This window comes from Lepidochelys kempii, chromosome 3 (assembly GCF_965140265.1).
Source record: "Lepidochelys kempii isolate rLepKem1 chromosome 3, rLepKem1.hap2, whole genome shotgun sequence".
Lineage (NCBI taxonomy): Eukaryota > Metazoa > Chordata > Testudines > Cheloniidae > Lepidochelys > Lepidochelys kempii.
The window spans coordinates 2,792,928-2,809,151 of NC_133258.1; the positions used below are offsets into that span (position 1 = coordinate 2,792,928).

At 43.0% G+C, this 16,224-nt stretch overlaps 1 protein-coding gene across 1 annotated transcript in view; it reads left to right on the plus strand.

Moving 5' to 3' along the window:
- The window catches only part of RAB10 (RAB10, member RAS oncogene family), a 75,008-nt gene extending 63,329 nt beyond the window's left edge, over positions 1-11,679 (plus strand). The window contains exons 4-6 of the mRNA XM_073335491.1: positions 5,174-5,263; positions 5,921-6,022; positions 7,380-11,679. Of these exons, the coding sequence (XP_073191592.1) occupies positions 5,174-5,263; positions 5,921-6,022; positions 7,380-7,463 (276 nt within the window). The 3' untranslated portion in view covers positions 7,464-11,679. The remainder of the gene's footprint in view (positions 1-5,173; positions 5,264-5,920; positions 6,023-7,379) is intronic.
- Positions 11,680-16,224: the final 4,545 nt, after the last annotated feature.

Below are 16,224 nucleotides of genomic sequence, written 5' to 3' on the forward strand. Positions count from 1 at the left end.
AAGTGTGGGCCCCTTACTGAATGAGGGAGGCAACCTAGTGACAGAGGATGTGGAAAAAGCTAATGTACTCAGTGCTTTTTTTGCCTCTGTCTTCACGGACAAGGTCAGCTCCCAGACTGCTGCGCTGGGCAACACAGCATGGGGAGTAGGTAGCCAGTCCTCTGTGGAGAACGAAGTGGTTCGGGACTATTTAGAAAAGCTGGACGTGCACAAGTCCACGGGGCCGGATGCGTTGCATCCGAGAGTGCTAAAGGAGTTGGCGGCTGTGATTGCAGAGCCATTGGCCGTTATCTTTGAAAACTCGTGGTGATCGGGGGAAGTCCCGGATGACTGGAAAAAGGCTAATGTAATGCCCATCTTTAAAAAAGGGAAGGAGGAGGATCCTGGGAACTACAGGCCAGTCAGCCTCACCTCAGTCCCCGGAAAAATCATGGAGCAGGTCCTCAAGAAATCAATCCTGAAGCACTTACCCGAGAGGAAAGTCATCAGGAACAGTCAGCATGGATTCACCAAGGGAAGGTCATGCCTGACTAATCCAATCGCCTTCTATAATGAGATTACTGGTTCTGTGGATGAAGGGAAAGCAGTGGATGTATTGTTTCTTGACTTTAGCAAAGCTTTCGACACGGTCTCTCACAGTATTCTTGTCAGCAAGTTAAAGTAGTATGGGCTGGATGAATGCACTATAAGATGGGTAGAAAGTTGGCTAGATTGTCAAGCTCAACGGATAGTGATCAATGGCTCAATGTCTAGATGGCAGCCGGTATCAAGTGGAGTGCCCCAAGGGTCGGTCCTGGGGCCGGTTTTGTTCAATATCTTCATAAATGATCTGGAGGATGGTGTGGATTGCACTCTCGGCAAATTTGCGGATGATACTAAACTAGGAGGAGTGGTAGATACGGTGGCAGGTAGGGATAGGATACAGAGGGACCTAGACAAATTGGAGGATTGGGCCAAAAGAAATCTGAGGTTCAACAAGGATAAGTGCAGGGTCCTGCACTTAGGACGGAAGAATCCAATACACCGCTACAGACTAGGGACCGAATGGCTAGGCAGCAGTTCTGCGGAAAAGGACCTAGGGGTGACAGTGGACAAGAAGCTGGATATGAGTCAACAGTGTGCCCTTGTTGCCAAGAAGGCCAATGGCATTTTGGGATGTATAAGTAGGGGCATAGCCAGCAGATCGAGGGACGTGATTGTTCCCCTCTATTTGACATTGGTGAGGCCTCATCTGGAGTAGTGTGTCCAGTTTTGGGCCCCACACTACAAGAAGGATGTGGAAAAATTGGAGAGTCCAGCGAAGGGCAAGAAAGATGATTAGGGGTCTGGAACACATGACTTATGAGGAGAGGCTGAGGGAACTGGGATTGTTTAGTCTGCAGAAGAGAAGAATGAGGGGGGATTTGATAGCTGCTTTCAACTACCTGAGAGGTGGTTCCAGAGAGGATGGTTCTAGACTACTCTCAGTGGTGGAAGAGGACAGGACAAGGAGTAATGGTCTCAAGTTGCAGGGGGGGGGGGGAGGTTTAGGTTGGATATTAGGAAAAACTTTTTTCACTAGGAGGGTGGTAAAACACTGGAATGCCTTACCCAGGGAGGTGGTTGAATCTCCTTCCTTAGAAATTTTTAAGGTCAGGCTTGACAAAGCCCTGGCTGGGATGATTTAATTGGGGATTGGTCCTGCTTTGAGCAGGGGGTGGGACTAGATGACCTCCTGAGGTCCCTTCCAACCCTGATATTCTATGATTCTATGGATAGAGATATGGGAAGTTGGTCCCAGTCACCACTGCGTGACTCCATCCTGTTGCACCATGCATTGCCAAAACTACCCAAAAGACATCACACTGAGTGGTGGCAGGTTGTACACATGGATACCTAACCATGATGCATTGCGCTGCTTCAACACACACACACTTCTGGTGAGTACATGTAGCACCACTGCAAGGAGCCAAGTATGCATGCCCACAAGCAATAAACTACCTGTAGTGACTGTGTGCCAGTGTAATTTGCAGTGGCAAAACTTTGTTGTGTAGACATGGCCTTTATATGGTTTAACTACTTCATTCCTATCTTCAGTTTCATAGTTAATACCCAGATGAAACAAATGCGGCAGTTGATGCTTCAGATGGTCTGCCGACTCAAGAAGATAACAATGCTTTGGTTTAAACAGTTAATGCTTTCAAGGTTTTTCTCTCAATGAGCACTAGAAAAGTAAATTTTTAAACTAGAGCTTACATTCTGTAACACAGTTGTGGCAAGAGTGCACTTCTGTAGCAAATTTCATAGTCCTGGAATTGTGGGATACATAAGCCCTGATTATAAGAGAAGAGAGTGATGGAGAAACTGGGAAATGAAAAAGTGTAAGAAAAAAGTGAGATGGAATCAATTAACTTAAATTATTAAATTTAAGGTCCCATATGAGGAGAGATTAGAGGCTAGGACTTTTCAGCTTGGAAAAGAGGAGACTAAAGGGGGATATGATAGAGGTCTATAAAATCATGAGTGATGTGGAGAAAGTGAATAAGGAAAAGTTATTTACTTCTTCCCATAATATAAGAACCAGGGGCCACCAAATGAAATTAATGGGCAGCAGGGTTTAAAACAAATAAAAGGAAGTTCTTCACACAGCACACAGTCAACCTGTGGAATTCATTGCCTGAGGGGGTTGTGAAGGCTAGGATTATAGCAGGGTTTAAAAGAAAACTGGATAAATTCATGGAGGTTAAGTCCATTAATGGCTATAGCCAGGATGGGTAAGGAATGGTGTCCCTAGCCTCTGTTTGTCAGAGGGTGGAGATGGGTGGCAGGAGAGAGATCACTTTATCATTACCTGTTAGGTTCACTGCCTCTGGGGCACCTGGCATTGGCCGCTGTCAGCAGACAGGATACTGGACTGGATGGACCTTTGGTCTGACCCAGTATGGCCGTTCTTATGTTCTTAAGTTAGCACATAAAGTACATGACAGACTAACTTGTGCCTTCCAAAAAGCAAGGTGGCACGGTGCACATGTTTTTCACCTTGGCTAGTAGAAGTTAGTTTATCTAAGTCTCTGGTGTTGTACTTTGGAGTCTGGTTGTACTTCAAAGATGTCTGTTGTGTAAACACTGTATGAGAAATAGCACTGTCTCTCAATGGTCAATGTTTTCAGTGCATGTTTCTTTGATCTTTCCTTCTTGTCATCTAAGTACTCTTCCAAAAAATCCAAAACTGAGTTGATCCTGGTCAGGCAGGGCTCCTTGTGAAACAACTGGTTTGGGCCACTGCTTTAGGCAGGAAAACCAGATTATGTAGACTTTTGGTTTGTTAGTTATTTATGGTAATAAATATCTACTAATCCTACTTACCATCCATTCTAAGGGAGTATTCCTTAAGACTGTTGAAACAGAAGTAAATTCAGATTACAAATTCTCCACTAACTGATGCTTTGTTCTATTGGTCCATGAGGTCTTCCAGAGATACAAGTTTGTCCCAATTATTGGTTACTGTAGTGTAAGTAGGGAGGGCTTCCTTTGTAAGCAGATGTTAATGAACAAATGTTTTAAGGCTCTCTTCTGTTCCAGATGAACAGGTAATTGTCTTGTCAGACTGGCCAGAAAAGTGCTCTCATATTCGATATTGTAGGCTTTGAAATTGTTCCCTAGACATCCAGTAAAGCAGTCAGTTTAATTAAAATGTTGTGCATTATAAAACTCCTTTTCTGCACATCCGTTTCTATATTTTTATTTGCAGTTTGAGCAATGGTGTAACACTCCATTTTTCTTTTCTTGCTACCCTTTGTGCCGCATTACAGGGTTGTAGTGAAACCAGCACCCGCCCTATGAAGCAGGATTCAGATGAGCAGCTTGTGTGCATGTATCAGCAAATGCAGACCAGTATGAGATACAAAGCTGACACCTAGAATAAGATTAACATATTCATTGTGCTCTTCAGATTCAGTGGTGCTAGAAATTCTCATTTCCTTTTCTCAGACAATGCTAAAGAACAAGATCCATCCACTGTACTCAATCTCCAGTGCCAGATTTCCCATTTTAGTGTGTTCATTTCGTCAAAGTATTCCAAGATCACTGTGTAAATGGGTTTCTAGCTGCTGAATGGAAACTAAATGCTTTTTTACAGATTGGGTTTGGATAATTGAACTGTTCACCCAGCCCTATATTTACACGATCACCCTACCAAATAACTCAAGAAGAGCTGTCAGAACTTAGCTGGAGGCATTTCCTGCTAACCACTCAGCTATTTAGCTTTGCAGTGGTTGACCTTTTTTAAACACAGTTCTTAAACAAGGTACTGTCTGCACCATAACAATGTGCAAGGGAGTCTAGAAATGCTTAGGTCTGATCTACACTGGGGTATTGTTGGCATAGCTGTATCAGTCAGGGGTGTGGGGGGAAAAAAGTCCCTGACCAGTACAGCTATGCCAACAGGAGAGGGCTAACTTCATTCAGGGAGATAGTATTTCTACAGTGACAGAAAAACCCCTTCTCTCAGTGTAGGCTGCATCTATACCATGGGGCCAGGCAGGTATAGCCAGTATTTTCTCCATAGTGCAGACATATCCTGAGAAAGTTACATCAAAATCAGTGATTCCAGTGCGTGAAAGCTTGGTTATCTGTGTTGGCAACCCCTGTGTTGGCAACCAGTCTTTTCTGTCCTTAGTGTTTTGGCCTTTATGAAAACAGGACTAAATGTTCTAAGCCAGCAGACATTAAATCTTCTTAGTTGGGCAGGAAGTTGATTGTTTCCTTGGGTAACTGAGTGTAACTTAAGCATTCAGTAGGTTAATGTCTTTAACTAGAAGAATGCAGACTGCCAAACACCATTTGGTCCTTTTTATGAAAGGAGGCTTTTCAAATCACAGACTACAGGCAGAGAAAGACCAGGGGAAAAATTGACTTCTGCTGGAGGTGGTGGGCTTGCCTTAAAGTTGTAGGCTTTTTCTGCCATATCCCACTTTCAGAGTATGGGCTCTTTTGTGCAGAGCTTCCCCTTAGGGAACATGCTGCTTAGCACAGTCCTGCCAAGCTCCACCAAAGATGGGCCATCCACTTCTATATAAATCGAACCAGAATACCAAAAAGACAAGTTAATACAAAGGTGAACAAGATATATGCATGGTATCTTTTAGCAGATGTGAAAACATATATAACGAGCTATTGCTTGTTCCTGTTTTAGCATGCCAATGAAGATGTGGAGAGGATGCTGTTAGGCAACAAGTGTGACATGGAAGAAAAGAGAGTTGTACTTAAAGCAAAAGGAGAACAGGTGAGTGTCAAGCAAGAACTAGTTCGCAAAGAAAAGCGTGTCACTGAGACCTTCCCCAATGTGCAAAGGTGAAAAGTATGGAATCGGCCAAACGGCCATTATAAAACTGAAGCTGTTTCAGGGGTTATATTACTAGAGAACTTAAACTCCATTGTAAGACCTGCCAAAGAGTAATATGACTAATATTGGACTTGCTAATGACTTGTAAACCCAGGAAAGTCTTTTCTGGAGTAGTATTGTGAACATCTACCATTTAGGCTAGTCTGCCAGTAATGCGAACTCAGCTAGTCAGTCTGTTTCCTCTGTTTAGTTTCTAACATTCTTCTGCAAATCCTTTTCCTTCAGTCATTTATACCATATGACGTAGGTTGGTGGCATGTATTAGATTTTGTAACTGTTTATAATTCATCATGTCTGAATACCTACTTCAGTGTACCTCAGTAAAACTGTTTTGTCCTCACCAAGCATTAGACTATTTTACCAGTATCATCTCAGTTTGACTGACTAGTATCCTTGCACTCCTGTCTGTTGTACTGAAACAAATATTACACCTGCTACAGCAAACTGGTTATTAACCATAGTTGTCATTGAGCACCAATGTATAAACTGTGCATGTAAGGCTTTCTAATGCTAATCTTCTTGCCTCTTTTGGTTTAGATTGCGAGGGAGCATGGTATTAGGTTTTTCGAAACTAGTGCAAAAGCAAATATAAACATTGAGAAGGCATTCCTCACATTAGCAGAAGACATTCTTCGAAAGGTAAGTGCCCACGGAATTTTTCTCGACTGCTTATTGAAAAAGCCAACATTACTTAAAATATCAAATACAAATCAAAACTAGCAAGACCTGAGAATTTAGCTGAAGTGGTGTAGATTCCAATTGGAAAACGAGAATCTACAAGTTTTGCAGACGTGCTGTACAATCAGGGGAACTTTGGATGCTTCATTTTGTCTTAGATTGCACATTTATTGCAATAAATCAGGCATTGCTGGGAAATAGGAACCGTTAAATGCTAACATTGTTTTGGGGAAGACACTCAGCCGTTCTAGATTTGTCTCAGTCTGAAACTGGGGATATTTTTGTAGCTCTGGAGGGGTATTGTGGTAAAGGAGAAAAAGAAAGAAACATAGCTGCTATCCTGCAATACATCAGCATGCTAATGGATCACTTAGATCAGGTTCTAAGCAGCTGAAAATAGAAATTAGCATCTGAGCAAAACCACTTGAGCTTAAAGTTTCAGTGAGGTCTAACCAAGTTTGCATCGTATGATGCAAGCAAACATGGGTGTCTTACTGTCTCAGAATTTGGCTTACAAAGCAACTTAAAAGCAAACTCCTGGTTGATAATGCAAGTACTTAACAGAAAATATGTTCCAATCACTAGACTTGTTACTGAAAACTGGAAAGCAAGGCAAATGTGTAAGATGGTGTTTTTTTTTAAAAAGTGCACGTGATTTGGGGGGTGGAACCCTATGGTAGGTAACTGCTCAAGAAAGAATTGAAAACGAAGAGCAGATATGTTTCTGTTGTAAGTGGTTTTGTGTGATCTGAGCAAACTGCTTATGCTAAAAATATTAAGTCTTAGCTGCTGGGGAGACTGACTTGCCTAAATGGTAGCCAAACAAGAGGCAACTTGTCTAAGTTGCTGACCAAAACACACTAAAAGAGCCCTTCTCTGTATGTAGATTATTCTGACACCAAAGAATTTTTAGAACAGCCCACATAGGTGATACTTAATTCCCCAGCTAAATCTGTTCTAAGATAATTGCCTGAATGGCTTCTTAGTGTATTATGTGACTTGTTGGTAGGATAAGCAAAGCCCCAGTATAAGTCCCAAAAGCAACGTCTAGAAGCAAATTTAGGTTTATTTTAGTGATGGGCCCAAACTGCAAAGTTTGTTCCAAATTCCAGAGATGGGTTTCAGATATGATAGGACTGGTTCAGCTCAGCTACAAAGTTTGACTCCAAATCTCCACAAATTTAGAACCACATCTAATTTATGGGCATGTTATCACCAAAATAAACATTGTCCTTTTGCATGCTTCTCTCTCTTCAGTGCTGAATGTTTGCATCTCTTCAGAATGTAATTAGTGTGTCTTTGGCTTGTTTCATTGCAGACCCCTGTAAAAGAGCCCAACAGTGAAAATGTAGATATCAGCAGTGGAGGAGGGGTGACAGGCTGGAAGAACAAGTGTTGCTGAACGTTCTCCTAGATCACCAATCGCCATCCACCACCCCTTTTGTTTTTTCTCGCTGCAAAATAAACCACTCTGCCCACTTTTAACCTTAAATGAATGTTTCATTCCTCATCTTAACAAAGCTCCAGCCTCCCTTTGTTCTTCCATTTAGGACAGCTTGCTGACTATAATTTTCTCAACAAAATGTATAGAAAAATCATGTCTGACTTTTTTTAATGTATCTGCTCAACTCACCACTACATTTTGGTTGTATTATAGTCCCATTCTTGACATTAAAACTTATAGCAATCATTTCAACTCTATTCTGCAAATTGTATAAGAATAAAAGTTAGAATTAACACTTTAATTTGTACAACAGTGGAATTTTCTGTTATGGATAATGTGCTTGAGTCACCATATTCTATAGACGTGCATCAGCAAAAAAAGCCAGGAAAAAAACTCATTTTCGCCTTGAGTATGTAAATGGGGTTTATTTTGTCCTGTGCCTTATGTGGAAAGGAACTTTTTTTTTTCTGGTGGAAGCATGTGCAGGAGACGTACCATCCACACGTGACCATTTTAAAATATTAAACTCTTTTGTGGTTGCTTTACTGTGATTGTTGTAGTGAATAGAGGACGAAGGATGGTGCAAATATCTTAAATTTATCTGCTGAGTCTCCTTTATGGTGACCTGGCCATTCAGAACTGTTCCTGCTGCCATTTTTTCTCACTGGCAACTTTTCCTTTTGCCTGCATGCTGCTTTTATTTGCTTTTCTTCATGGTGTCATGTGTTAATTAAAAGATGGCAACCTGGTATGTTTGCCAAAGTTAATACAAAGCACTAATTTAGCTTTCAAGGCAAAATGTTATGCCTACTAATTTCCCTCTAGCCAATGTCCGTTCACTAGTATCTCCCCCCTCTGTCCTCCTGCATAGCCTATGGGTTTTATGATATGGATCAGGTATTTGCATGCACTAGTTTTTGATGGAGGGTGATGTGGTTGGTTGTCTTTCTGTGTGTGTGAATATAACATGCAGTTCCCAAACTGACAACAGTTAATATGAACTTAAAGTCTCTATTAGCTGCTCAAACAGGGCATTTGGTAGCCTACCAAAAGGTTAAGTAAACTAGTCTTTTTTTAAAAACAAAAAACAAAAGTTGGCAGTTGTGTTTGAATTATTGCTTCTCCTACAATTTCCACTTTTTCCGGTGTTAATTTGTTGTCATAAAGAATTTTTAATTTGTTCTTCATCGTGGTCATTCTTGAGCTCATCATTTAATCCTGTTGGAAAACAGAATGTGACTCATGCAGGGAGATAGAATTGGTATCCCTGTGTTTTTGTACCCCCATGGGTATTTAACTTGCTTTTCTGCTTTGCTTTCATGCTTGATCTGTAGATCAGGGTATGCTAGCTTTGCTATTTTCCCAAAAAGACACCTGTGCTGAACTATTGAATGGCTTCATCCATTTCTAGTGGAGAAGAGAGTTGAAGGACCCCAGGCTAATTTAGACTGCTCATGTACAATTGCGTGCCTTGTTAAGGAGAGCATTTTAACATCCAGCTGGCTTGCATATAAACAGTGAAGGAGGATTCTCCAGCAAAGAGCACATGAAAGTTTCTAGTAGAACCCCCCCAAATCTGCTTTTCTGAATCTGACTGGCTTGGCCTGACCTTTGTGCACTTGGTTGCTTGATCTTCCTCCACTAAATAGTGAAATCAGCAAATTACCCTGACTTGACTTTAATGAAATGAGTCTTTTAACGTTCAGATTCTTGTTTTGACCTGCTATCAGTTTAGTAACTTTACTGATGTGTCTCCCTTGTCCTCTCTGTTCTGGCAGTTTCTCTCCTCTGTACTCATTAACCCTGCCCAGTTGAGTGGCTGCTGGGGAAAAGGCAAGAAACTGGGGCTCTAGGTGATAAATTGACACTGTTTTTGTTTCTCATGTATTAAGCATATTGATCAGCATTGTAAATAGACAGAATATGGCTACCTTTTTGTTAAATTTGCACTTTCTAACGTTATCAAAAAAGGGAAAATGGAGTATACATCAATTTTTGTATGGTCTGTTTAAAACATGGGGTCTTTATTTGCTTAATGGGACTTAACCCCACCTCTGTAAGTCTGTTGGGATCCTTTGTAGAAGCTGTGTTCATTAAACACAGAGCAGTTAGAGAACAGTCCACTCTCTCTGATACAACTAGCTACAAATTCAATTTCATATTCTACTTAACAAGTTAAATAAACTGAAATATTTCTAGATGGTCTATTTCTGTTCATATAAAACATGATTTCCAACTGTGTGGCTTGGCTTTCATTTACTTGTGGAGTACAAGACACTCCATGTTGGTTTGAAAAGAGGGGGAAAGCATCCCCTGTAAATGCTTCTGCCAAAGAAACAATTCATAGATTAATAAATATTTAGGTCAGAAGGGACCATTATGATCATCTAGTCTGACCTCCTGCACAACGCAGGTCACAGAATTTCACCCACTGCTCCTGCGAAAAACCTCTCACCTATGTCTGAGCTATTGAAGTCCTCAAACCATGGTTTAAAGACTTCAAGGAGCAGAGAATCCTCCGGCGAGTGACCCATGCCCCGTGCTACAGAGGAAGGCAAAAAACCTCCAGGGCCTCTTCCAATCTGCCCTGGAGGAAAATTCCTTCCCGACTCCAAATATGGCGATCAGCTAAACCCTGAGCATATGGGCAAGATTCACCAGCCAGATACTACAGAAAATTCTTTCCTGGGTAACTCAGATCCCACACCATCTAATATCCCATCACAGACCATTGGGCCTACTTACCATAAATATTTAACTACCAAAACCATGTTATCCCATCATACCATCTCCTCCATAAACTTATCGAGTTTAATCTTAAAGCCAGATAGATCTTTTGCCCCCACTGCTTCCCTTGGAAGGCTATTCCAAAACTTCACTCCTCTGATGGTTAGAAACCTTCGTCTAATTTCTAGTCTAAACTTCTTGGTGGCCAGTTTATATCCATTTGTTCTTGTGTCCACATTGGTACTGAGCTTAAATAATTCCTCTCCCTCTCCGGTATTTATCCCTCTGATATATTCATAGGGAGCAATCATATCTCCCCTCAACCTTCTTTTAGTTAGGCTAAACAAGCCAAGGTCCTTGAGTCTCCTTTCATAAGACAAGTTTTCCATTCCTTGGATCATCCTAGTAGCCCTTCTCTGTACCTGTTCCAGTTTGAATTCATCCTTCTTAAACATGGGAGACCAGAACTGCACACAATATTCCAGGAGAGGTCTCACCAGTGCCTTGTGTAACGGTACTAAAACCTCCTTATCCCTACTGGAAATACCTCTCCTGATGCATCCCAAGACTGCATTCGCTTTTTTTCATGGCCATATCAATCAGTTTGACTGAAAGTAACCATAGCTGGGCAATATCTCCTGGAGTCTATCCACTATGCTGAAGAATCCCGCTTTCTAAAATAGTTGTAACTTAGTGCGAACTCCACTGAAGTATTTGCAGTAATTTTATATTACTGCTTTCTAGCAATTCTTGTACTGATACTTAGAAGACACATCCTTCCCCTTGTGTGTTGAATGACTCCTAAGGCCTGTGTAGAAAACAAACCGCCTAAAAGGAGCTTCCATGTGCTTTTTTCATGCAGTGATGGAGTCATCTGGATTCTGAAATGTGCCGTGGCCTGAACTAGCGCTAATTAACCGGATGTGTATTTAGGTCAGCTGCATGCTATGAACTAATGCCAGTGAAGATGTCTTGAATGTAATCAGCTATCTGAGAAATAGTGACTGCTACCTTTTTGACAGAGCAAAAATGGCAAGAGTTGTAATTTTCAGTTTCCATTACCAATTTAACTTGTATCTATTTTACAATTGTTTAAAAACATCTTAATGTTTTTAAAGCAAACAAAATAACCCGTACTGAGTAGCAGGATGGCCAATGCAACAAAGACCTCAAAGTCTGATAATACTAAAAGCCAAGCTTCTTGCTCTGGAAGTCATGGCTGTGAAGAAACATCCAGCCTTGATTATAATGTCTAGAATATCTAAAAGATTAAACAAAAATAAATGGTAAGCATAGGAATAAATACATTGCTATTCCACACTTATTGGCTTTTTATTTAAAACACATTCCTTTATACCCTGTACTGCATCAAATTGTATAACATATACCATCATTCTCTCTCCCATTCTTGCTTTTACCAAGAACAAATAAAATCAGCTTTTCTAAACTTGTATTTGTTATGTGGTAGGTCCTAGTAAAGGTTTCTTAAGACCTTGTTTTGCCTACCTCATGGGTGAGTGGGCTGTGATTATGAGTTTTTTAGCAGACAGTGGGGTGCATACTGACTGCACACTAGTCCCTTGTTGCAGGAAGAAGTAATGTTACCCAATCCTGTATTGACACAGGAAGGGATGCATATAGCTATCTGTAGCAGCAAAATCACCACCAATGCAGTTTTGTCCTACTGTGTCCTTTAGCGATGAGCTGACAGGCCGTGGTTATCGACTGGCACACTTCATCTGGTCAGGAAATTTGGGCATCTGAAGAAATGCAATCACCATCCTGAAATTCACGGCTGATGTCTTATTGCTGCTATTATAAATAGATTTGGTACATAAGGGACCACTTGCCCTTCTGGGCCTGCACAGCACAAGCTGTTGTGAAGTGCTTATAGCTCTCAGATCTATACCTTTAAGAAATAGTTGAGTTTACAATGGCATAACTGTTAATGGATGTTTTAACCTTTCAGTTCAGGAAAGGTGATGGAGGTAAAAGTTGAGACCAATTGCTTTTTTTAAAAAGCATAGATTCAGACTGCCCCCTAAGCGCTTGAGCTCACATTTTACAAGCCTCAATCTTGTGAATACACAGGTGTGGTAAGCACCAGAAGGGACAGTGGATAAGGACAGCGAAGGTTCACATCATTCACCGCTCCTTGCAGCTCATGGTTAGAATTACTATTAAAATCCTAATACCACAAAATTAACACCAAGAAAATAATCAGTCCCTTAATCTCTGAATGGGACTGACCTTGGTCAGTGAGAGACTAGCAAGAAGTCCCGTTTCCTGCCAGGCTTGTGCAAAGGAAGTGCGACATAGAACATGAACATGGGAAGCGTTGCACATGTTGAATGTGAGCCAACTGTGTGCTGCAGTGGCAGAAAAGGCTAATCATCTGGAGTGCATTAACAGGAGTGTTGCATAAGCCACGATGGGTGATTGTTCAGCTCTACTCATCTGGGGTATTCTGTCCAGCGTTAGGCACCACCTTTTAAAAGAGTCCTGAGGAGCAGCAAAAATGATAGGTTTAGAAAACCTGACCTATGAAGAAAAGTTCAAAACAAAAAACCCTGGGAGTTTCTTCTTGAGAAAAGAAGACTATAAGGGCTTGTCTATGCTACCTGCCGGATCGGTGCGCAGCGATCCATCCAGTGGGGGTCGATTTATCTATCATGTCTAGTATAGACACATTAAATCGACCGCTGAGTGCTTGCTCGTCGACAGGGGAGCATCAGCAGTCGATTTCACTGCAGTGAGTAGATCTAAGTACGTTGACTTCAGCTACATTATTCATGTAGCTGAAGTTACGTCACTTAGATCGATTTTGCTCCTCACCCCACAGTGTAGACCATGCCTAATGGGGGACTGGAAGTCTTCAAATAGGTTAAGGGCTATTATAAGGAAGACAGTGATCAATTGTTCTCAGTAGGATAAGAAGTAATCTGCAGCAAGAGATTGAGGTTAGGTACAAGGAAACACTTTCTGACTATGAGGATAGTTAAGTACTGGAACAGGTCACCAGTGGAAGTTATGGGATCCCCATCATTGGAGGCTTTTAAGAACCAGTTAGACAAACACGTGTTGGGGATGGTCTAGGTACACTTGGTCCAATCTCAGCATGCGGGGAGTGGGGAGACCCTTCCAGGGCTACATTTCTGTGATTCTGTGTTCCCAAATCTGTTAAAAGCACTTATCTGCTGCACGCTACTAAAGTATTCTACTAATGCAAGGTTTCTAATAGTTTCTTTCTGTTCTACCTTCAGTTACTAAAGAACACATGCAGATTGCAAAGGGTGATTTTTTTTGCCTGTCAACAAGTTGAAGACGTTTTTAAGTGACGGCCCAGCTCAGGCACAGGATCCTGTTTAGGTTTTGCACTCCATTTAGCCATATGAAGTGGAAATCCATCAACTTCATGAAAAAATCTGGTTTAGGGTTCTCATATCTGAAATAAGTTATCTGTGGCCCAGTACGTACTTTATGAGAAGGATGATAAAATATGCTGTGGAACATCATGAGAACTGGGGAAGGAAATTCCTATGCTTACCACAGGTAGAACAGTCCTGATCCAAACCTAGCATTGATAAAAGGCAAAGAGGATGTCCTTGGCTCCTTTTGGTGTGTGCTGTGTACACTGCACTGAGAAGAGACCTGCCTTCAGTCATAATGAAGGGCCATATATTACATGTGAAGCCGTTCAGAGGGCACCAATAGCCAGCGATACTATGCGTGAAGGTGACTACTGTTGCTTATCGATCACAACCACCACGGTGACTAACGACCCTTTCTTCTCCTTTGTGGACAGGCAGGACCAGGGTAAGCTGACTTTCCCTGCTGACTTCCTCTTGAGCTGTTAAAGCCTTACGCTATCTTGCCAGATCTAGAGAGTCAGAGAAAAGTAGGGCTCTTGATAGATCTATTAGTCCAGTCTCCTGCACTGAAGGCCGTGGGCTGTCTATGTTTAAAATGGGGCTGCACTGCACTGTTGTACCGCTTCAGTGTCGACAGTGCCCATGGGGAAGGGTTCTGCTCTCCATCTCCCCGAGAAGCGGCAGCTAGGTCGACAGAAGAAACGTCGCTAAGCTGATGTAAAGTTTCAGCGTAGACCAAGGTTGGTCTACTGAACGCTAGGGAAAGCTCCATGAGTGGACTGAAGGCTGGTCTGCACTGAAAAGTTACTTCGGTATAGCTACATCTCTCAGGAGTGTGAAAAAATCCCCCCCTCCCTGAGAGATCTAACCCCCAGTGTAAACAGTACTAGGTTGATGGGAGAATTCTTCCATTAACCTAGCTGCCACTTCTCGGGCGGGTGGCTTAGGTACAGCGAGGGATTACGTCTCCTCGCTGGAGTGCCGACACTGAAGTGGCAAAGGAACGCACCTGCAGCTGAGCCGCTGTAGCGTAGTAAGTGTAGCCGTAGCCGTAGTGCTGTGATGCCAGGGTAGCGAACACGAGCCATGCCTGGAGGAAAGGAAGCGAGTGGAAGCAAGCCTAAGGTGCGTTCTGCACTGCAGCCCTGTTTGGTGGCAGGTTCAGAACACAGGGCCTCCTGAATCCCAACCGCGTGCTCGTCCTCTTAGACTGAGGATGTTAAACTCGGTTGGGGGAGAGGGCTGAGTTACGTTCTGAATTGTGGCAATAGGGCTTCGGACTTCATGGTCCCTGAGGCCACAGCTGCTCGCTCATGGATGTCAATGAGGGGTTTGCCCAGGAATCAAACCTAGCAGATAGCCTGACTGTCAGATCCAGCATCGCTCACTCACAGTAGGACCAGCACTGTTTCGCCCTCTGTTTCTCCTCTTCCTCCCTCCCTGCTGCATCTCCTGCCCTACCTCCTCCACCTCAGACTATCAGCAAGGAGGCAGTTGATGCTGCTGTTTCAAGTGTTTTGTCCACTCAGGGAGAGTGGGGGTGGAGGAGGACTCACACCTGGGTCCCCAGGAAGGCCCTGCACTATCACTGTGCACCAGATTTACGTTTTCAGGGTATTCATAGCACCAGGGAAGGCTGGAAACGTCCATCCTGGAAGTGAGGGCGTGGAGTCAGAGGCTGTGCAGCCCAGGAGGACACAGCGACCAGCCTGGATTTTGGCACCCCTGCTCTAGCCTGCACTGTGGCTATGAGGAGCTGTGTAGGGAGGTGGGAGCGCACTCAGGAGCCCAGATGAACAGCATTGCTCCTCATTTTATTTACATTTGTTAATTATTCCTGTCTCATCTGGAAGCTGGGGGCCAAGCTGCATTTTGAAATGTGTGTAAGACTGGAGTGGGAAGTACATTGAATGCCAGGAAGGCCTTAGAAATAAGGGGCAGGCTTTAATGTGAAAAGCAGACAGAATACAATTAGATTAACCAAGATTTCTCAAACTTCATTTCACCGTGACCGCCTTCTGACAAAAAAAATTACTGTATGACCTCAGGAAGGGGGACCGAAGGTCGAGCCCCTCCACCTCAGGCAGGGGGACACAAGCCCTGCCCCGCAGGGAGGGGCAAAGCTAACGCTTAGGGCTTCAGCCCTGGATCATGGGGCTCAAGACTTTTGGTTTCAGCCCCAGGACACAGCAAGTCTAATGCTAGCCCTGGTGACCCCATTAAAACAGGGTCTCAACCCACTTGGGGGTCCCGACCCACAGTTTGAGAACCGCTGGATTAAGCTTAGATCAGTGGGATCTAACACACTGAGGAAGAATGACGACAGTGCTGTTCAACAGGTGTGAGAGCCGGGCAAGCCAGACTGCATCAGATAAATGGACTGGTGGGAGCAAACAGTAGTGCAGGCGTGTCCGGAGGATGGTACGACAACAGTACAGGCCCATGCATTGTTTGGCCTTCGAGGCTGGTGTTGCTCAGCTAAGTGACGACTGAAGGGCTGGGATACAAAATAGTTTGCAAACCTGTGGCAGGTGTAAATGTAACGCACCATTAAACAAGCCAGCAAGTCTTCTACTGACCGGCCTCTTTAATTTGCAGGACAGTGAGCTCGTTCAGTCCTG